Genomic DNA, 22,896 nt, shown 5'->3' with positions numbered 1-22,896 from the left:
TTGCCGTTCTCTTCAATGTGACTCTCCACCATTTGACCTTAGAACTGAAGAAGCTTCTCGGATGAGAGGTGAAACGTCTTCAAGCAACTTAAAGAAGTCCAGACGCTTTTCTTTGCAAGCTCCTTTGACTACGATGACCTGAATGACTGAGAACCTTCACAGACATGTGAGGTTTTATGTTTACTGACCACAGATTTGTTCTGTGGTTGTCCTATTTTTTAAATAAATGCATCTCAAAGACCAAGATACAAAAATATATTTTATTTAGTTTTTGTATACAAACAAATGAGACGTACGTTAAAAAAAAAAAAAAAAAAAAAAAAAAAAAAGATAGGACCATCTGGTCGATCACTTGAAGCGAATGATCTCCTGAGTGGCCAGTCTGATGAGCTGGTTGAAGTCAAACTGGATGTACTTCCTCCAGTAACGTCTGTCTTTGCCGTAGGTTTGAGCCGGATAACACGGACTGCCTGAAACACAGGTTGGATTTATTTAGCGTTAGTTTATAGAAGTTTTTACTTCAACATCCACAGCTGATGGATCAAAGGCCAAACAGTGAAATTCATACATGAGAAATAAATCGCACTGTCAACTTCTCCTTAGTTAAATATCAATGCACAATTACTATTATTAGCTGTGTTTAACTGTGGCTAATAACAAAAGGAAGGCTAAAGATCAAGGTCTATAATTCTGGGAGGTGCTGGATAAAACTTATTTTAATAGAAACGTGCCACCTCAACCTTTTTTCAGGTTGACAGCCAAAGAATCCCAAAAGAGTAAAATAAAATTCAAATGTAGGAAAATGTGAGAGCGATTATCCCTGTATCTGCGGTTATTACACTCTTGCATAAATCCAGATTCAGGTTAGTGTCAGACTGTACAGCTGAAACCCTAATGGAGGTCTTCATAACTTTCTCGTCTACATCACTGCACTGGTGTCCTCTTTGGTATGTTCAGAAGTCAGCTGCCAGAGATCTTACCTGCATCAAGTCAGATCCTATATCTTCTTTAAAAATCCTTCTCCTCACTTATCAGAACTTCTCCTCCCCTACACCCCATCCCAGACTCCGAATTCTCCTGATAAAGTCGTGCTCTCGAGTCCCCACAGAAAGTCTTCAGTCCTTATGTGGGGACTGTTCCCATCTGGGATTTGTAACGCCCCGGCTTTGGAAATTTCAACAAGTAGTTAAAATGTCACCTGTTCACGAGGTTTTTTGTCTAAACGCTTTGGGTTCTTAAAAAGATATGTTATAAACATCATGTTCTTTCTGAGAACTTATATAAATTAAAGATAAAAGATAAGTGTAAGGAGGGAGTTAGACTTTTGAAATAAAGAGCCCATTGGTCAGCTGAGAAGTGAACATGTGATTAGCTGAGCACAGTGAATCTCAAACTGTTTGGCACTTCCAACGCAAGTCATCTCCCGAGCCCCCAAACTTCTCAGCTCCTTATTTTCTTTGCTATTTATCCCAGTTTACAGTTGTAGTGAGGAGGGAGTCCATCCAGTACAACATACAGCCTGAACACACTGACAGGTCAACACAAAGGCCTCTCAAAACCTTTTTTCTCTCTTTTTTTACATAACACATAAGTAATTTTGTTCCATGCCTTGACAGATAATCTATAGCAACAATTTTCTGACGCTATCTAGCTTATGTTTGTACACTTTGAACTATTAAAATCTCAGCAAAACTGAAAAGTCCTAAATTAGCTCTCTAACGACCTCTAGAGGTTTATAGGTTCACTGCTTTGGAGTTGATGTTCTGACAAACAAAAAAATCTGTGACCAACTATTCACAGCAGACAGGCTTCAGCTTTTTTAAGTTGGATAATTTGGTGCCATTTAAAAGGAGACATTCTGAATATGTGTAAAGGTGAATGTAAACAAGCAAACACCTCCACATTTATTGTAAAGCATGAAGTACTTCAGTGAGAAGGGTTTGGAGAGAAAAATGTTCTGGTCCAAAAAAAGAAAAAGAAAAAAAAACTACCTGCGCTTATGCAGGTAAATGTGTGTGCGCATGTGCGTCCTCACCTATGCCATGGAAGATACGAGCGACAGCCCTTCCAGAAAACTTCTCGTCACTTCGGTTGGAGAGGAAACTTCTGATGTCGGCTCTGATTTGATCCTCCCAGTCCAACAGCTAAAACATACAGAGGTAAGCCGAATCGTTCACAGACTTCACGTTAACTACAACTCCTGAAAAGTTTTCTACATTATTTGTCTTTGTAAAACCTTATATTTGTCGAGCTCCTCGAGATCAAAAGGTTTGAGAGCGTGGTCCCTGTCCCGCCTCTTATCAAAGTACTCGGACAGAAGGCTTTTTAACTGCAAACTGCGGCTCTCGTCCAGATCGTCTACACAGGACAGTACGCTGCAGAAGGCAACACTGAAGCACAGCGAACACAAAGTCAAACACCAAAGCAGACAGAGGGTAACTGCACGCAAAAAGACAAACGGTCAAAGCTAGCCAATACTGGAAAACAGGCTAGATCTTATTTAAGAATGTGTTTGTTTTAATTAGTGGATAATCCATAAAATCAGCGGATAATTAAAAAAGCTTAGCGTACCTCTTGAAGGCCTTAAAACAGGCCGTCAGCTGGTACAGCTGCGTTCTCTCTTGGTCCTGCACTCGTTTATGGAGGAACTGACAGACTCTGTCTATCTCCTCATCGCTCAGGTCGCCATAGGAACGAAAGTAGAACGAAGGACTGGAGAATTCGACGAGGACGCCGCTACGTCCCCAAGCTGAAACAAAAGCATTTTTGACTGATTATTTCTACTGCAGCCCAGCAGAAAAAGAAGGGAGACATCCAACAAGCATCTCACAGAACTAAATTTAGACTCAAGGTTAGACCCTAAAACCACAGAGGGTCGATCAGAGAGTGACACTGACGTTAGAAGGCAACAGGGCATCCCTACATGTATAAGCAAGTTGTACTTTTTATGGGCTTTTAGTAAAACTTTAAATTAAACTACACTTGCAAGGAAAATACATATAAAAGGTCAGATTGTCTTAAGAACACAAACTGATGTCAGGAAAATTGTAGGTACAGTAAAAGTATCTATGGCAGCCCGTTTCCGCCTCTCATACTCTCAGTGATGTGAGACCCTTCTGAACCGAATTCAAGGCAGCTTAATACTTTTTAAGGTCTTCTATTACTAAATGTATGTTAAAGACATTTTCAGACTTTATAAGGGCTGAGATCCTCCCTGAAACATTTTCCATGGCGACTGCCTGGATTGTTATTGCTGTGAATGTGTGGATACTAAATCGATACTAAATGAAAACAAAGCAAACATGAACTCATGAACAAACCTCTATCGGTGCTCCACTGCAGCTGCCTGAGTCCTCTCTTCACGAGAGGGAGCTGCCATCCCATAGTGTCCGCGACCTCGACAACATCAAACTCAAGCTGGTCGCACTGCTCCACCCGCTCGCCCGCCATCCGCCGCCTGGCCAACACCACAGCGATCGGAGGACAACTGCAGAGAAAAGACAAGTTTAAGACGTCTTAACAGTAACATTACAATCACAGACGCACACGTTCATGTGCCCGGCCAACGTTGTCATACATTTTAGTGATTTTCTGGAGCTGCCTCGGCCCATCGTAGCAGCTGACTTTACACACAGACAGAGTGGGGTGGAGCAGCTCCACGAAGCGCTGTGGGTGCAGCTCCAGATAGCAGAGCAGCGTTTCCACACCTGGAAAAACATAAAAAATGTTAAAATTTCAAAAACACTGGGAGTAGTTGTTGTTTGCTGGATTTTAGAGTGTTTCTTGGGAAATTTAGGTTGAATTTCTGTAATCTACACGATTTGTTTTGTTCTGTTAAACCAGATAAGAATAAATACGAGTGATTTTATTAGATGGTTTTCTTATTTTAATGCAACGTTTGCTCCAGTTGTATCATTTTATTTGTTTTCTAAATTCATCTGTTTGAGCGTAATCTGGTCATCAAACTGTTTTGGCTTTAGCTTTTTGGCCTTTTGCTTTCAGCGGATTCAGCGCACGAGCCACTAAACAACCTGCGTGGATGAGATCAGGCTTAAATTCTGTCTTAACCTCAAGTCAGAAATAATTTTTAAAATGTTTAAAGATTTATGCTAATGTGCTTTCCATGTACAAATCAGCCTACACCTGTTCATTTTACTGTCTTATCAATCAATGCGATTTTTTTAGTGTACGTTTCCACTCACCTTCCTCCGTGATGTCCAGAGCCTCGATGGTCTCTTGGATGGGAATCGCTCTTTCGTGCGTGTGACAGACTCGCTCTCTGGGCCAATCACAGCGCTCCTCTTCTTGGTCCCTCTCCCGGTTATCTCTCTGGTCTTCTGTCTGTTTTTTCATCTCATCCTCATTTCGTTCCTCTCTTTTATCGTTGTCTTCTCGGATGGCTAGCCCAGCAGAACTGAGATCTGATTCCTTGCAGTAAAAATAGTCATATTACCAAAAAAAATTATGTACTAAAAAAGTAATTATGAAATTAGCATTTCATTATTTTTTTGTTTAAATTTCTCTATTGTGTGAAGCGATCAGAGACCAGTTCCCACTTTACTTACAGGTGCAGCAGCAGGTTGTGATTCATCTTTGTCTGACATGTCTTGCTGAGCAGAAGAATTCATGCTGCTCTCCTGATCGCACACATCCATCACCTCCAACAGCTCAGAGTCTTCAACATCCTACACAAACACACAGACACACAGTCCTTTACTTCACAGAAAGTTTGAGTTCTACAGACAAAGAAATTTCTTCAGGCTAAAACACACTCACAGACAGACGAAGGAGGAGTTACCTTGAAGAGTTCCTGCTGTTTCTGGTGTATCTGTTTACATTTGCAAGCTGGGAAAACTTTCTGCACCAGTCTTTTCACCGTATAGTAGTCCACTGTGTCTGCGTAGATATGGCGACGGAGCTCATGGAGGTCTCCACCCTACAATCACACACAGAATGACATGATATTATTCGTATATGCAATATACACTCACTGGTCACTTTATTAGGTTCACCTGTACTGCTCCTTGTCAGTCCAAATATCTCATCATCAGACAATCACACTCAACACGACAGCAACTCTATGCATTTTTCACATGCACACGTTCGGTTGGAACCTGCTGAAGTTCAAACAGAGCACCAGAATGGAGAAGAAAGATGATTGTTGGTGGTGTAACAGTGTGATATTTTCATGGCACATTTTGGACCTCTCATTACCCACTGAGAATCACTTAAACACTACAGTCTACATGTGTATTGTGCTGACCATGTCCATCCCTTTATGAGCGGGAGCATCTCAACTCCTCTCTCTTACTTACACAAACATTTTATTACAAACTGATTGTGAATATGACAGAAGGTTCATGATTCCACTTTCTCTCTGGTTTATTTGGGGTCATTTTATCTACACCGACACAGAACGCCCCCAAAGATCATTATTTATAAAGTATTTAAAACGGGATTTGTTTGAAATTGCCAGCTGACATTGAGGAAGTTCATTTCTTAAGCACAGTCGACCATCACAACAAATGTGTACAAAGACCTATTTTTTCCAAGAACTGCAATCCCACTGCATCAGTACTGCTTTCTGTAACTACATCATTGACGTCAGTAATGAAGAAAGTAATCACAATTTTAAGACTCACCTCCGGGTCCAGGAAAAGGTGACAGTGAGCCGGCTCTCCATCTCTTCCTGCCCTCCCAATTTCCTGAACGTAACTCTCAAAACTCTGTCAACAAGAAAAACAGGATAAGATGCCCCAAAACAGACTAAAAGAGAAAGTTAAAAAATATTTAATGTATTTTCAAGTCCAGTATGAGGAGACACGAGTCAGGATAGATCCGAGCACTGCCCACCTTAGGCATGTTGTAATGGATGATACCACGAACGTCAGATTTATCCAGGCCCATGCCAAACGCCACTGTGGCCACCACGATCCTGAGCTCTCCGCACATGAAGTTGTTCTGCACGCGTCGCCGCTCTGACCCCGACAGGCCGGCGTGGTACGATTCAGCCTGCCATTTCAGTGGTTTACGAATCTTCTTCCGAGCTAAATACATAAAGGACAAAACCACAAAGTCATGGAGACTGAAGGAAATAGACTTCACCTGTAATTAATGTTATCTTAAGTTATGTACCACAGATTTCCATAACACAGCATAGGCTCCACATAGATATTTCACTTGTTCCCCCGCCATATCAACTCTCTCCTTACTAGTTTTTAATTAATCACATTTTTAAAAAACACTTACCCAGTTCTTTCTTTCTCTGCCCTACAGGGTTGTTTTCTGACCGACTGCTGCTGCTGCTCTTCTTGTTTTCTTTTAACAGCACCCCTTGAAGGCAGGTTCGGAGAAGTGCCGCCACACGCACCGTCTCCTCTCTTCTGGTGCAGTAGACGATGATCGAGTCAAGACAACCAAACCGATCACCTTTCAACAAGGAGACTAAAGCCTAAGACGACAATTGCACACATTGCAAACTCATTTTAGTAAGAGAAGGACTCTTGGATCTAGAACTACTAAAAATCCACAAATAAATGTCAGTCAGGACACAAAAACACTCATTTGACCTGATCCTTTTCTCTATCCGTGGACACAGAAAGATTCAGGTTTGGAGGCACAGCTGCAGATCTGACAGCAATGCCGGCTTGATCACCGATTTCCAGATGTTTAGCAATGTCCAGAGCAGTGGACAGAGTGGCTGTAGCTGTGAGTCCTAGCAAGCATCGTACTCCCAGACGCTCTCGTAACACCTACAAACAAGCACTGTATTAAAGACTTAAAGAGATAATCAAGAGTGATACCACTGTTCTAAAGAAGCCAGTTTACATAAATTTGACAGAACTTTTTACTTGTTTCAAACTGGAAAGTTCAACACAGTGAGTTGTTTGAACAAGTAGCAGAATTAACATCACTTGTGTTAGAGTACAATTATCTCCAGAAATCATCAACCCACCTTGCAGAGTCTTAGGTAGCAGGGTCTGAAGTTGTGGGACCACTCTGAGACACAATGAGCTTCATCTATACAGGCGAAGGCCACAGGAGGGAGCTCCTGAGCAGAAGGAAGACACCCTGAACCTGAACCTCCTCCCCCAACAAGGGCTTCTGGAGAGAGCAGCAGCAGACATACCTGGCCTGACTTCACCTGGAAAAATAGCAGGAGGTGAATACAAGGTATGAACGGAAAATAATCAATGATATAGTAAAGTTTCAAATAAGCATAGAAGTCAATTAATTCACGCCTGAAATTAGAAGATAAGGTGCTGTAGAAGTCGGCAAATCGCAAGCAGAAAGATGAGGAGGGACAAACTACACATTTTGACTTTTTGTGGAGAAAACAGCTGTTACTTCTGTGCAGAGGTGTGCGAGCATATGGAGCTGGGACCACATCTGCACACACCTTGATCTGACTGATTTGAAATTCCAACTCTATCTGATTTAAGACCATATGTGGATATTTGTATTCACACTGGCATAAAAAAGGGCATCTGAGTGTCGCAGAATATTTAAAAATAAAATAAATAAATATGTTTGTATGACTAACTATCTTAAACCATTTATTTGCATCCCAGCCAAAGAACTGGGACTGCAGGAGAAGAAAGACTTGCATCTAGTGTGACTGGATTCATGGATCCAATAAGAGGCTGTTCATTTTTCAATGACATTAACAAAGAAGCTGTAATCAACGTGGCTCAGTCTCACTCATATCTTATTCTTGATGCACTTCCTTTTACCTTTTCTATCGCTGCTTCTCGCTGTTTCATTGTCATATTGGAGTGGATACAGGCCGCCTTCAGCTTGGCTGGCAGGCCAGACAGCTGCACAGAAACACAAAAAGATATTCAGCAAATACATTCTCAACTCTATCATTAGTTTAGAGAAATTAGATTTGCTCTGTGCCTACAGCCATCAGGTGTACAAGTGTTTACCTGGTCGTCCATTAGAGAGACGAGAGGCGATATGACCAGAGTGATGCATTTGGATCTCTGAGCATAGAGGTAAGCTGGGAGCTGGTAGCACAACGATTTGCCCATCCCTGTTGATAACACTACGAGGGTAGACAGACCTAAAGGTGGAAACACACAAACATGTACAGAGAGATTGTAAATTAGCAAATGAGTGTGTGCAGATGAGCTCATGAGTGTGCTCACTACATACCCGACAGGATCCTCATGATGGCTTCCTCCTGTCCTGGTCGAAATGACTGATAGCCAAGATCTCTTAGAGCCGAATAAACATCTTCATGTGTTTCTTAATATAAAGAGAAAAATCAGTTCTTAGGCCAGTGTACTGTATGTCTATTTTTCAGATTTCATGAGATCAGTGTGCAGTCCTTACCCTGGACTTTTCCATCCTCTGTGAGCTCATAAAGCGGCTCCATGGGTGGAGGAGGAGGAGGTCGTTCATAATCGGGGCGAATCACATTCAGCAGCACTTCATCTTTACGCTTACTGTCCACTTCCTTTTCCTGATCATTCTGCTCCTCTTTAAAAGTGGATGCTGCCACTGGAACACACAAACGCATCAGGGTCTAAACGCGCACGACTTAGGAACACAAAACATCTGTATTTGACAGCTTCGTTACTTAAAACAGCTCAAATTTAAGCTCTAAAAATAAATGTGCACAAATTTACATGAACAAAGTGTTAAAAACTTTTTTCCATTAATGAGCAGATGTAAACATACACCTCCAGTCTATGTGTTAGCTGTAGAAAACATAAGGTTAATAACTGCTCTTATTGTAAAGTAAGAACAGTTATTAACCAGATAAAAGATAAAACTAAATTTCACATAATGTCATGAATATGATGCACAAAGTAAAACTTAAACAGTGCATTTATGACACTGGAACTATGCAGTCATGCATAAGCCGACTAGTTCTGTCAGAGAGCGGCATGCAATCAAGTCAACAGATGTACCCTGTGGCTGAGGTTGTAGTGTCCCAGTTGCCCTGGCAACTTCCTCCAGGGTGGGTAATTCAAACGGCTCCTCCTCAACCGCCTTCTCGTCAGCAACAGGAGGTGGAGGGGCTGCAAAACATATCAAAACTTTTAACAGACCTGTGATGCTGATTTCCAGCTCTGAAACTTTATTTTTGGACTCTAGCAGAGCAACTCCGTCATCCTTCAGATAAAAGACGAACTGAAGGGCGTCGCTGGAGCTTTGAAGAGAGCTCTTCTCTCTTTACAGCCACCCTCCCTACAAGTAATCTTTTTGCTAACTGACTTCCTCTTACTATGGGTGTGACTGCCGTGTTGACGACACTAAGGACTGTCTAGAGCATTCTGAAGGAATCACAACAAGGTGAGATATGCGTTTAATAATAGTTATTGTTGTTCCTGCATCACCTCGCCCTTTGCAGTCAATAGCCCAGTGTCCGGTCCCTCCACATTTGTAGCAGGTGTCACCCTGTCGACTGAGGCCCCCTCTGAAACCCCCTCTGAAGCCCCCCCATCTTCCTCTGCCAAAATATCCCCCACCTCCACCGAAACGCTCTCCCTTCAGCTGGAACTTCTGCATGTACAACTGCAACACCAAGAAGACATTTATGACACCAAGAAAATATAAAAAATGCATTTTAATTACTCAGTTTGTATTATAACAAGGACGTGTTATACATGATATAAGCATAAACTCTTTGAGAAAGTGTGCGCTTCTTCTCACTTCTTTTTGATATGTAAACCTAAAAAAATAGGCCTTAAACTTTCATGCACAATGATAACCACACACACACACACAAACAAATAAATAAATGTAATATACCTGTCTGCGCAGAGCAATCCCTCTCAGGGCATAGCCTTTGACATGAGATTTCTTTTTCAGGTTTATTTTCACAAAGTTACCCTCGGCTCCTTTTGCGACTCTGTTAAAACAGGAAAACAAACACATGTAGAAACCTTTCAAAGACATTCTGCTTTCCTCACATGCACTTTGTCCTACCTGGCTCTAGCAGACTGTGCCCGATAGATTTTGTTAACTCCAAATTCTTCTTCTATGTCTCCAAACAAGTTCTCTTGGGGCATCTAGACAGAAGCAAAGCTACATCAGATAATCTTATATAAGCTTAAAATAAGACATACAATGCACCCTCCAAATCCCCCCTTGCCTTTTTTGGTCCCTTGGTTTCTTCCTCTCCTTCACCCTCTCCATCACCTTCTTTTCTCTTGCTTCTCTTTTTCTTTCCTGCTCCTCCGTGAGCTGAGCTGGGGCTAACGTCAGAGCTCTCCTCTTTCTTTCTACCACCTCTCCGTCTCTTTTTTACTCCTCCTTCTTCTGTAGTGTTTCCCTGCGTGTCACCCACTTCTCGCTGCCTCTTCTTCCTCCTATTTTTTGAAGCTTTAGTTTTTGGACTGCTTTCATTGTCATCATCAGCTGTTATATGTGATGTCTGCCCTCTTTCCATCTCCTCCTGTCCCTTCCTTTTCTCTTTGCCAACCCCTTCTTTCTTGCTTTTTCCAGAGTTTGTAGCACTAGTAGTGACTATTTTATCCCCTGTTACACTCTCAGACTTTTTACCTCTTCCCATTTCTAATGACTCCTGTCTTTCTCTCTCTATATCCATCTCTTCCTTTGCTTCTCTTTCGACTCCTTGCATTTCCCCTTTTAATTTTTCTCCCTTTTCTGCCATCCCTCGTTGCTCCACATTCATCTCCTGGTTGCCTGCTCCAGGCTTCTCCTCTGCTCCCATCTCTCCAAACACCTGACACCTCTCTAGCCACTTCCTGTCCACAAGGCTCAGCCTGCTGGCAGGAGAAGGCCTTGCTCCAAGGCCTCTGCCTCCTCTGAAACCTCCACAAATCTGTGGACTTCCGTTAAAGCCAATTACACTTTCACCACCTGCAGAATCGGTACCTCTATTCTGAGTTTTTGATGTTTCAGCATTTTCTTTTACATCTCCTAAAATGCCTTTAGTTTCACTTCCCATAGTTCTGGCTCCTACTTTTGAAGCCCCTAAATTTCGCTCAGGGGATAAGGATGACAACAGGGTGGAGGATCTGATGGGAGAAGGACTTAAAGCAGAGGTAGTGAATTGTGAACTAGTGTCTTTGCCAATGCTACAGCTACCAGCAGCATCTGCAGCTTCATCATTGTCCTGTCTGAACGTTTCAAATGGTTGAAACGGCTCTTCAGGCTCTGCTGGTTGGAGCGTCTTTGAAGCCAGAGATCCCAGGCAAGGATTCATTCTGTAAGCAAAGACGTGATAACAAGGAGGGCTCACATAAATCATCACAAAGTCACATTATTCAAGCTTTTTAAAGTGGCACAAGCAAAACAACTACTTAGTAACCATCTTGCTTGAACACTCAAAAGTAAAAGACGATATTGGATTCTCCAATATCCAAACTGCTTTATTTTGCAATTCATTCATCCTAATAGTAGTGTTAAAAACAAAAGCAATCAAATTTTTATAATAAAAATGAGAGAAATAGTATCTCGGGTATAAATTAAAATTAATTCCTTTTCCTTATTTTCTGGTTATATATATAAGTAATCCATATGAGCTAAAAGCTTTCACAAACTGAAAACCATCACTAAATTAAAGTCATTTTTTTCATTAAAGGATTTAGAAACAGTTATCCACGTCTATGTTATCTTTTCTATTCTTGTATAAAGGATTTCCAACTTTCACTCTCCCTTTCTTAATTCCAAATACAGCTGCTCGGCTCTTAAGAAAGAACAGCACATCACTTTGGTCCAAAAGTAAATTAGCATCTATGCTCACAAAATAACTTACTTATCACTGAATAACACTTATTGTTAACATGAAATGAAATTATTTTCCTTGATCTAATTACCTTGGTGAAAAGGGACTGAATTCAGAGTCAGTGGTTGTGGTCTTGGCAGTGGCAGCAGGAGAAGTGACGCTCTTTGTTCTTATAGTTTGTTCATCTTTCAAGGAGTCCAGAGGTAGCCGACCAGGACGGTGCATTTTCTTCAGTGACACAGGCCTCTCCTTCATTAATAATAAATAAATAACAGCAGAACAAACACATTATTATATAATGGCTACTTTGGTAATTTCCTAATTTCAATATCTCATTAGTTTATTTTATTGTTTTCTGTCCACATGTAATCCAGGGAAATGATAGAAATCATTGAAAAAATTAGCCTTAAATTATTTCTATCATTTGCATTATCTTTGTATCACAACACAACATGTAGGGAAAATGAAATTAACTACCACTGGTTAATGTCATCATCCTCACAGATGGTCATCAACAAGTGAATATGGTCCTTTTGCAGGCAAATCAGTCTTAGCACAACAAGTTGAATTAGGTGTGGTGATTCTCACCTTACTGATTGAAGACAAGTTGTTTTTAAGCTTTAGGCCATAATACTGAGAAGACGCCTTCAGACTGTCTCTGTCCTGGGATGTCAGTTTGGGAGATGATGTCGGCAATGCACTGCGGTTCAAGTGGGAACCCCAACAGTCTGACTCCTTCATAGACAGAGACAGAAAACAAAGCAACAGCCTCATTGAGAGATTTGTTCAGATATGTTAGATATTTATTACATTTGAGATTAAAACACAAACGTCAGACAACGATGGACACAAAGAGAGCCTCCTCATTACCTTTTGGCTGTGAGTATGCCCATTGGCGGCCTCATTGCTGTTCTCTTTGGCTTGTTTTAAGCTGCGGTATTCTTTATACAAGTCTGCAAGGAAGACACCAAATAAATCATAATCTTCTTCGCTTATTTACACTACAGCTGGAAATTCATACTGATGGCGAGCACTCACTTCTGGTCTCCTCTGGAGCCCGATCAATGTCCTCCTGAAAAATGTACCATTCAGCGTTCATAAACAATAATACTAAAACAGGTAGCATGCTAACAAAGCTCGTTGTTGTTAACAGTTAACTCACCTTGTTGGGTTTTCTCTTGTGCTCTTTGACAAACCCCTGCTCCCAGTTTTTCAGCAAAACTTTCACGTCATTGTAGCGATCCATGCTGAGGTGGACAGGGCTGTTTTCAAACTGCTGTCGGGAGTTTTTGTTATAACATTGGCGTTATTGTTCTTTTTTCAAAGAAAGTAGCAGCGTAAGCTTATATGTTTATCCTCTATTAGCTGCTTTAGCTTCTTCTCACTCCAATTAACATCTCTGCCAGTATGGCAGATGACATGAAGACATTTTTGTGAAGTATACAGTAACTATCAAAGCTCCTTCCGCTGTGTTGTTTACGATTTTCCCGCGCCGGAAGTCAGCTTGTGTTGCCAGGTTCTTTCCTGTATCCTCCGATCCCACAAAATTGCTTTTTTGGTGTCAAACTATTGAGTTCAAGTATTATTTTTTTTAATCATTAATGATGAAATGAAAATATAGCAATGAAACAACAGCGCCTTCAATACATAGCTGTGAAGCACGTACATTTATCTTGCAAAACGTCAAATTTCTTAAAACTCGTCACCTCATTTGTCAAGCAGGCACTTCCGCTTAGTTTTGACCCGCCTTCATTAAAGAGACATGGACAGTTTAAAAGGACTCAGCTCTTTGATCTATGCCTGTTTATGGGATACATTATACTGTAAACATGAAATTTCTATAAGATGCGCATTTTGTTATTATAATTGTCAGGACTTCAGGCATATAAAAAAAATAGTAATAATGAATTAATGCGATGTCTCAAAGCAGACATCAAGTGCTACTGGTTTAAGTAACTGACCCTTGTTTGTTTCACAACTCGTTTCACCACAGTGGCAAGTTTACTTTTATTGTTCATTTATAGCTAATATATCAGACTGAATTAAAGAATATAAAAGAATATATGTCTGAACGTCTTCATAAGTTCTTGTATAACATTTACAACGCTCTCCTTCCTGCATCTTCTCCTTCTCTCTCTCTAAATTAATTTTTTTCCTGCAGGATACTTACCTGCACCTTTATTCTTTAGTAAATTTTGACTTCTATCATTTCAGTTTTTAGACAGGATTCATCTAGAGGAGGGCTGCTTCATTACAAACTATTTCATTACTTCATTACAAACAGCTCACCTCCTCTGTGTCCAGAGGAACACAAAACACTACTTTACCATCAAATCCTGACCACATGCGTAACAACTACAGTCCAGATAGAGAGGCAGATTTATTTATTTTTTGATTTTGTTTTTGTTTTGTTTTTTGTGGACCTTATTGTCACATTGTATGATGAACCTCATCTGAGGTCTAACATTATTCCTCCTGCCTGGCAGCTCCATTTCTTCTCTCTCTCTTGCTGCCTCCTAACATGCTTTCCGCCTTCTCTTTCCTCTTGTCTTTGGAAAACAGCATCACAGTTTCCACGGACACCCTGTTGGCCAATAGCACCAAGGTGGTTGTTGTTAATCCTAAATGATCCAGTATGGAAGTCTCATTATTTATGAGCTTGATATTTCCTGACACAACCATCTCCATCGCCAAATAGTACCAGCCTTTGGTCATGCTGCTATCACTGATGCCTCAATCACATTTGACAGCTTCTAAATTAAGCTTATCAACATTTTACCCTGTTATAGTCGGTTATGATGGTAAGCAGTGCACTGCATCAAAAGTACATCTTGTTACATCATGAAATGACAAGAAAAACAACTCAAATAAAGTAAGAAAGACACATTTATTATCAGCAGGGTGTATAAAACCATTCATTGTGAAAAGTAAACCCACAAAGTTTATGGTCTGACATGAAGGACGAGCATATATTACACCTGTCATTATGAGACACCATCAAATCACTCCAGCAGAGAGACCTCATGGAAATATGCTCCCAGCAGCTTGACTCCCTGAATGTAGTTTGATCTGAAAATGGAGAAATAAAGCGATGATAATGGTTTATAATTAAAAAACTCACTTTACCTGTCATTAAGTTTAGAACAGAAATAATCTGGAGATGACAAACATGATCCTCTTCTTTTACTGCAATATTTCATCCATTTTATCAATAGTTCCTACTTGTTCCACATTTCAAAAGAAGTGAAACAGTGTGAGCTGTGACCAACCTGTTGATCTTTTCATTCTGAGAGTGAGCTCCATCATCAGAGGACCCTACAGGAAGCAGCATGACATTACGGCCTGTGGCCTCCTGGAAGGTCAGGGTGACCGGGATGCTGCCGCCCTCGCGAGTCAGATCAGGCTCGACCCCGAAGACTACAGCACAACGAGGAGGATAAGACTTTTTTCATCACAACAAAACTGGATACACTCCTAGCAGTAAAAATATCTGAAAAAGACTTAAAAGGTTTCACAAAAACATGCATATAACAAAAAACTTATAAAATTTGCTTGTCTTTGTTTTTAATGTCCTGAAACATCTAGCGAGGACAGGAGCTGAAACATGAAAAAATATTTTCCTCTTAAAGAAAAAGTATCAACATGTAAACTGTAAGAAAGTCAGTTGTACCATTGCAGGAGAAAGTGTCTTACACTTTTGCAATACAAAAAACACAGAACTGATTTAGACTTTTTAGCAAAATAAAAGAAATGGGGGAGATTGAGTGAACTCCCTCTTTAATCTAACAGCTTTTATCATTAAGTCCTTGTACCTGTCTTCATGGCCTTTCTCCCTGCCATGTAGTGTGGGTGGTTGAAGTCTGAGACCCAGGCTTTGGCCCCGTGGCCCATGTTCACTTTCAGTTTATTGGGGCTTCCCAGTTCAGCAAACTTCTTCTGCAGATGATCGATGACCTTGAAGAGGGGAAGATAACTTAGACTTGTTGGAGCTTTTATGCAGAAACAAACTGAAGCTAATCATGTGGCTACTTCCAAGTGGCCCACAGTCAATCCAGGTTCAGATTTAGGTAGTAAAACTTAACTACATCTCTTTGTCATGTTAATTCAGAGTCAGTTTAAAAAAAAAAACACTATGTGTGCAAAGGGTTGAACTGTATTAGGTAAGGCAAAAGAAAGTGACTTGATTGGTTGGTTTGCCTGTATATTTTAATGCTATGATCTGTGATATTGGTTTTCTGTCTAAATAAACTTACCTTCATTCACATTAAATCCCTCCACAGTTTTTTACTACATAATATAATATATTCATAATATTTCTCAATTTTATACATTGCAGTTTGTTTCACGGACTTCTTAAAAAAAGCATGGCTAAGCAAATCATCTGAGCAACAAACTACCAATAAGTGGCAGAGATACAGAGCGACTTCTGCTACATTATTTAGGTGAGTGCTATATGCCATCATTGTTACCTATCACATTGTTTACCTGCTTCTCCACAACTTTGGGATCCATGTCAGGCACAAGGCGGATGGAAAACTTGCCGATGACCTTGCGAGGAATAACCGTCTTGGCTCCTGCTTCAGAGAAAGCCCCCTCAATACCATGAAGGGAAAGAGAAGGATATCTCCAACGGTGCATGAGGATTTGTTCCTATGGTGGAAGAAATAAAGAACAATAGGTTCAAAAAGTGTGAATGACCCAAAATTAAACAGCACATTTCCACCAATGAGTGATGCGAACAACATAAATAATTTCTTTGCCTTTGTGTCATGCAGCAGCTGGTCAACCCCCACATCTTTACAGTACTCATCCAAGTCAAAGTCAATCTTCTCGTACAGCTTTTGCTCCTCTGCTGTCAGAGGCGCCACACTGTCATAGATCCCAGGAACCAAAATCTTACCCCTTTTGTCAACCAGGGAGCCTGTGCAGGAAGTCACAAACACATGATTAAAACTCTAAACTGCTGTAAAATAAGGTCGGTGAGACCAAAAATCACAATTATCAGCTTCACTTGCCCATAAGTGCGATGAGGTCGGTCATGGCCTCATGAACAGAGCCACCAAACACCCCTGAGTGCAAGTCCTTTTCAGCACACTCCACCTTGAGGTTGGAATGTAAAACATTATTTTAAAAAACACGAAAAGCTCAAGTATGCCCTTCTGATAATAAAACACTGTCCCCACCCCCCACCAACAGTAATCCAACAGGACTTCACCTGAAGGAAGAAATAGCAGATTCCTCTCAGGCCGTAGGTGATGCAGGGTTTGTTCTTGCCCAGCCAGTAGTTGTCAGAGATGCAGATGTAGTCCACGTCTTTAAAGAAAGTGTCCTTTCTAGAAAACACAAGATCATCCAGACCCTCAGATCCAGATTCTTCCATCCCCTCGAAGCAGAATTTGATGTTGATGGGAAGGTCCTGCAACAAGAAGAGAGATACATAAGAAAAAAATTCAGGCTCATTTTCTAGAGTTGAAATAATCTCTTGACAACAAACGATCTGCAGTGGTGTACTTTAACACAGGAATAGAATAGAATAGAATAGCACTTTATTATCATTGTACATGTACAATGAAATTGTGGGTGCTCCACTGAATAAATGTGAATAGCAGGTAGCAGGAATGCATGTTTAAAAATAAATACTGTACATTCACCAGCTGGGATTTATTTGTTCTGACTAAACACCCATTAATGAAATTCCTGCTAAAGATTTACTCTAATTATCAGAAGATCCAGAGAGCCATATCAGAAACCACCAAGTAAGGAAAAACGCAACAGATCAAGCTTAAATCATATTTTTAAAATGATACAAATGACCCACATATCCTTTTAGAATAGTGCTGTATAGTAGCTATTCTGCTTTATCATCACTGTACAAAAACAAAATAAAAACCTTGATAAGAAGTAATGGTATACATTTTCAGATACTGGAATAAAAATTCACACCTCAATATACTCCTGTCAGTAATTTCAATTTAGTTTTCAAACAAGCCCATCTTAGCATGTCAGGCCACAGGGTTGATTCTTTAGGACACACTAAAATATCATATCATCTTTAAACTATCTGAACTTGAAACACCTTTTGTTGGCCAGCTTAAATCTGGCAGTAACTGTACCTTTCCGATCTTCTGATACGCTTCAATGCAGTTAAACCAGGCCAACACTGGACCCTTGTCATCAGTAGATCCTCTTCCATAGAGCTTACCTACAAAAATAAAACTTTGTTTCAGTTTCAAGGTTTTAATGAGAAATTATTGGCACTGAAAAATGTTTCTAAGGTAATGTTTATTACATAGTCAGCACACCACAGGCCCTGATTTTAAACTTGGAGGTTAGGGTTAATGATATGAAATCCTTGTTTATGATACAAAAAATGATCTGCATGATATGCAGCAGGTTTTGTAAAATGTGACATAAGCAGCACTAACACAGCTGAGCAGGCAGGAATGAGACAGGGGGAAGAGGATGTGGCATTTTGTGTCATCTGACTCTCACCAGAAAACACATAAGACCACGTGTGCTCAATTTTCTAGCTGGAAAAAAAAAAACCTGTCCTACCTGTCCCATCAAAAAAGTTTGTTTAAATGCAAATATGTACTGAAATGATGCAACATATGTAAGATCTAAAAAAGCAGCAAAAAATGGTTAGGTTACCTTGTGCTACACAGTATTAAAGAGTCCGTAAGATCGTGCTCAACAGAGTCAATCTGTGTTGTTTAACACAAAACAAAGAAGCCTTAAAGGGTTGAAATTATTCAGGCACAGCTTTTGCATTACTGTGTGGAGCATAACAAAGCATAGACACCAATTCAGGAATGCTGCAGTGACTTAGTTATGTGCACAAACAAATGCAGTCTGTGAAATAAAGGACCAGTCATGACTCACAAAGGAAAACGCCTCACTTGAGCCTTTTTGCCGAGTGTGTTTCACAATTCTGTCATGTGAACCTTTGCACAATCTTTGAACCTTTGCTAAATGGAAGTGTTCGGTCAAGGTCTCAACCTTACCTCATATGATGGTAATGGCCCATATCTTTTGTTTTCTTCACACCTTGGCTAATGTGATGCATGATTAACAACCCTCAGAACCTCCTGAGAAAAACTATTAGGGGTTAAATACCTGAGACACACAACCATTTGTTTTAGAATTGAAGAAGTCTCTTGGATGAGAGTTTAAAACTTAAAGAAGGCCAACAGCTTTCTTTTTTCATGTTTTTAAGACCCTTCTGTGACTCGTTTTGTGTTTCTTATCTTTGCTAAAAATACATTCACCCAGTGTTCCCAGTGTACATAGTTAAGCTTGTTGATACCGTGTTTTCTCTTAGTTATGCTACCTTACAGGATTCACACACCTCACTCCACACTTCGTCATCCTGCACTACCAACCTGCTGACTGGATTTGTTTTTTCGTTTTCTGTAATCTCAGTTAAGACCACTAAAACACTGAGTCCTCATCAGGTTATTAGAATGTTCTGATAGTAACAAACTGCCTTTATGCTGCTCTGAAAATTAATTCTTCTTCTTCTTTTAGTTTTGCCATCTATTCTATCTACAGGACAGTACTGTAGCTCATTTTTTTAGCCATATTTGATATTATAACTTTGCTAAACCAAAAACTACCCGGTGTAACTTAATTCTAATCTATTTTTACAAGCACAAAGTGCGTTCCAGCTGACTTCAGTTATTCACATAACTTTCCAGCTCAGAAAAATCTCCAGAGTTGTTTTGTAAAAGACCAAAAGTATTCTCCTCTTACCGTCTTTCTCCACCAGAGTGAAAGGCTCTGTGTCCCAGCCGTCACTGATGTTGGCTGGCTGAACATCAAGGTGCCCGTAAATACACACCGTCTTCTTGGCTGGGTCTGATCCTAACTGCCCCAGGATGATAGGAGGCAGGGGGATCTCCTCTCCTGAGGGAAGCTGCATGAATGAAACTTAATCTGAGTGACCGTTTAACAACAAGGTCCATTTATGGTGAAATTTAAGTAGAAAAGATAACGCAATATACAAATCATTAATGCATTAAGAAATGTAACCAGTGCAAGACCTTCTGCTTGCCAACGTCCACCAATTCCACAGTCCCTCCCAGCCTCTCGATGTCCTTGGCTGCCATCTCCATCATTTTTTTGATCTCCCCGCGCTTCTCAGGCCAAGCAGACACACTCTGGACACCCACCCACTCAGCGAGGCGCTGAGGACAATTACGAAAAAGGGATTTAAAGACATTAAAATGGGTTTTTTATAGAGATTTTATCTTTTTTTTCCTTTTCTTTTCTTTTTGTTTTTTACTATTTCATGCAGTTACTTGTTGCAAAAGAATGAGCCACAATGAGTTATTCTTAGGACATTACACCCACAAAATTTGACTCGAGCAGCAGTTGTAATATCACTGATTCTTATCAGGAAAACTGGTTTTACAGCTGGAACTGTACTATAATCCCAGTTTAAGTGAAGGAATTGCAAATCTGTCCAGTTTTCAGTTAGCTCAATAAGCCATTAAAACAAGTGACAATCATGCAAAAAACGTAATGATTAAGCAGCTGCACTATGTAGTTTTTTCTGAGTGATCTTACCTGCACATACAGGTCCTGGTGGTCGTCCACATACTTGAAAAGTTCAGTGAGATGAGACATTTTTGGTAGTGATGGGATCTGAGGGTTAAACAAGCAGACTGGTGTGAGTCTACGTCTGGGTTTGTGCAATCTTATGAGAGGACAAACCCTTCATGCACGCATGCACTTCACGTAACCCAGATAGCAAGGAAACATTGAAACAATGTTTAGTCAATATCAGACGATGTCATTGAATCAAAGTTGAGGTGTGACGTTGACCTAATGTCACCCTTGCACCCTTTTAAAATATTGAAACAACGTCAGGTTTTGATATTGAATCAATGTTGAAACCTGACATTGATTCGACGTTATATTTTCTAATACTGTTGACATTGAAACAATGTCAGATTCTGATATTGAAACACTGTTGAGCTGTGGTGTTGATTTTCCACCTCTTTCGCACAGTTGCTTTTTATTAAAACAACAGTTAAATCATGACTGGAAATCTACCTTTCTTTATAGGTATTTTAACCAAAGTATGTAAACTCCTAGGCTGATAAACATGAAAGTCACCAGGCGTAAATCTGCAAACTGCCGCATTTGATTCCTAAAGAGCTATGGGCGGAAAAAGTGATAAGTCTTAGCATGGTGTGCCGTGTATCCTTTAAAACAAAATAAACATGGGGTTGATTTCCAGCCAAACTCGTTTCACTTCATAATTTTGCAGAACTATAGCTGCAGTCGATTGGAGCTGCAGGCTTTCAGAACCAAACAGTGAGAAAAAAGCCAACACGTATGTGGCTTACATTACAAAGCTTTGCCATAAAATGACAATAAAATAGAATTCTCATTTCAGATCTGCACAGAAGGTTAAATATGGAATTTTATGGTCATAAATGACGATCAAATTGTGTCATGCTGAGTGAGAATCTGAAAATAAAAAATGAAATACTCACATCGTAATTTCCCACAGGTGTGCACTGAATGCCAACAATGGCAAGTGAAGTGAAAGTATCTCGGGTGTAATCGCTAAGCAAAGCGAAAGCAAATCACGTAGGTAACACTCCATAGCTAAGACCTTATCTAGCCCTCTCTGACAAATACGTTTCCTGGGCATGTCTGAACTGCAAAGGGAACCATTAAAATCTACCTGTCCCATAAAACAGACTTACTTTGTTTTTATTCCGGTGTTTCAGATTAACTGGTGTCACAGATTGACTGTTGGTCGAAGATATGTGTGCTAGACTTGCTTTTCAGGAGCCGCTAACAAACCAGGAGAACGCAGTCAATATTTCGTCTTTAAACATGCATTCGTGTGCTTGTTGTTTTTGTTTTGTTTTGTTTTAGATTTGAAAAAAGAGTAAAGAGCACGTGATTTTATCGGGAGACGCTAAACCCCAAAGAACAGGCTGAAGGTGTCTGCGCTGATAGGTTAAAGCAGTGGTTCCCAAACTTCTTTTGCTAGGGCCCCCTTTAAATCTTAAAGCAGGCCAGCAGCATTTTTGTTCATGTTTTTAAGACCCTTCTGTGACTTGTTTTGTGTTTCTTATCTTTGCCTGTTAAAAATACATTCACCCAGTGTTCCTAGTCTACAAGAAAACCTTGCCCCGCCCCCACACACACACACAAACACACAAACACGTCTTCCAACCACAGCAAAATTGGGTAGCTGAACCACAGGTGCAAAAGTAAAGAAAACAACGAGGAAGGGGAAAAAACAATTAAACAAATAAAAATAAACTGCAAAAAATTACAGGCTGCAATAAAATAAACCACTAAACTAACCATCTTTAAGGTTTAATTATTTTATTTTACGTGCCCCCTCCACTTTCAGAACCACTGGGTTAAATGCTCTTACTGCCTTTGTTATGATTCCCACACACTTTTGTGTGATAGAAAAAAACACTACAGCACACTCAGAGTGGATGTTAGACTGCTCAACAATTTCGTGTTTCGAGTTTGGTGTTTAACACATCAGACACACCTCTGCCTGCAGCTGTCAATGTTTTCAGACTACTGCGTTGACGTCATGTTACCTTGAGCATACGGTTGTCACACGGCACGTCAAACTGTGACTATCACCAGTTAACCTGGGTGTGTTGGCTCCTGATTTATGTTGCAGAAACAGAGATTAAAGATCAGGCACAACACCTTTTGTTATGTTTTTATTAAAATAGTTTTATTGTTGTCTGAAGATAATATTAATACTACTGATGGTCAGATGAAGCCTCGAAGCTTTCTGTCCAATTGCTTAAAAACAAGGTTTCATTTCTCGAGACTTTATGTTCACACAACCCCACACCCCCTGCTGGTCAAAACCTTTATTGTCATTTCAACTATTTATCTTTACTATTAGCTGTCTTACAGCAGTGTCGGTGAGAATAATTATAGCCAAGTATATATAAAAAACACTTTAATAATCTAATCCTTCTGTGCATATGGTTCATTCATTTATTAATCTAGTAAGATCTTGGGTGTTGTTCCTGGGATCTGCTAGAGCCACTCACCCAGCTTGGGGGTCTGTTGCCTTCACCTTCAACCTGGACAGTGGTTTTGACACTCGCTAGTCCTCAGTGTCCTTCCTTCCACTTAGCGTACTGTTTCATGGTGCTGGGTTTGAGGTGAAATCCTCCATGCATGCTCAG

General features: G+C 40.2%; 2 protein-coding genes across 4 annotated transcripts; both read right to left on the bottom strand.

Annotated features, from left to right (window-relative positions):
• Window positions 1–311: 311 nt before the first annotated feature.
• Window positions 312–13,295, bottom strand: recql4 (RecQ helicase-like 4). The gene is made up of 28 exons (XM_012918575.3): window positions 12,867–13,295; window positions 12,743–12,776; window positions 12,575–12,657; window positions 12,293–12,439; window positions 11,796–11,953; window positions 10,106–11,183; window positions 9,940–10,022; window positions 9,763–9,862; window positions 9,348–9,525; window positions 8,919–9,029; window positions 8,338–8,505; window positions 8,158–8,250; window positions 7,929–8,065; window positions 7,734–7,817; window positions 6,956–7,144; window positions 6,570–6,752; window positions 6,250–6,451; window positions 5,854–6,047; window positions 5,643–5,726; window positions 4,799–4,936; window positions 4,566–4,685; window positions 4,203–4,428; window positions 3,578–3,707; window positions 3,321–3,487; window positions 2,572–2,749; window positions 2,237–2,390; window positions 2,036–2,144; window positions 312–470 (listed from the first exon to the last, which is right to left on the bottom strand). Exons 1-28 carry the CDS (start codon window positions 12,948–12,950, stop codon window positions 349–351), a joined length of 4,734 nt encoding a protein of 1,577 aa, XP_012774029.3. The 5' UTR covers window positions 12,951–13,295; the 3' UTR covers window positions 312–348.
• A 1,277-nt stretch (window positions 13,296–14,572) lies between these two features.
• On the bottom strand, window positions 14,573–21,601 carry LOC101469064 (cytosolic non-specific dipeptidase). Of its 3 annotated transcripts, none has more exons than XM_014413917.4 (12): window positions 21,424–21,601; window positions 20,273–20,350; window positions 19,747–19,890; window positions 19,457–19,619; window positions 17,818–17,906; window positions 16,920–17,120; window positions 16,720–16,804; window positions 16,465–16,625; window positions 16,190–16,354; window positions 15,517–15,658; window positions 14,974–15,121; window positions 14,573–14,773 (listed from the first exon to the last, which is right to left on the bottom strand). In XM_014413917.4, exons 2-12 carry the CDS (start codon window positions 20,330–20,332, stop codon window positions 14,707–14,709), a joined length of 1,425 nt encoding a protein of 474 aa, XP_014269403.2. In that variant the 5' UTR covers window positions 20,333–20,350; window positions 21,424–21,601; the 3' UTR covers window positions 14,573–14,706. The 3 variants fall into 3 exon arrangements, with proteins under 3 accessions (XP_014269403.2, XP_014269402.2, XP_076735534.1); XM_014413916.3 differs by lacking the exon at window positions 21,424–21,601 and adding an exon at window positions 21,208–21,327; XM_076879419.1 differs by lacking the exons at window positions 14,573–14,773; window positions 21,424–21,601 and adding exons at window positions 14,812–14,890; window positions 21,208–21,331.
• Between the last annotated feature and the right edge of the window lie 1,295 nt (window positions 21,602–22,896).

Source organism: Maylandia zebra, linkage group LG22 (assembly GCF_041146795.1).
Source record: "Maylandia zebra isolate NMK-2024a linkage group LG22, Mzebra_GT3a, whole genome shotgun sequence".
NCBI classification, from domain to species: domain Eukaryota; kingdom Metazoa; phylum Chordata; class Actinopteri; order Cichliformes; family Cichlidae; genus Maylandia; species Maylandia zebra.
The sequence above is the reverse complement of the archived record's forward strand: the minus strand, read 5'-3'. Positions and strand labels throughout refer to the sequence as shown.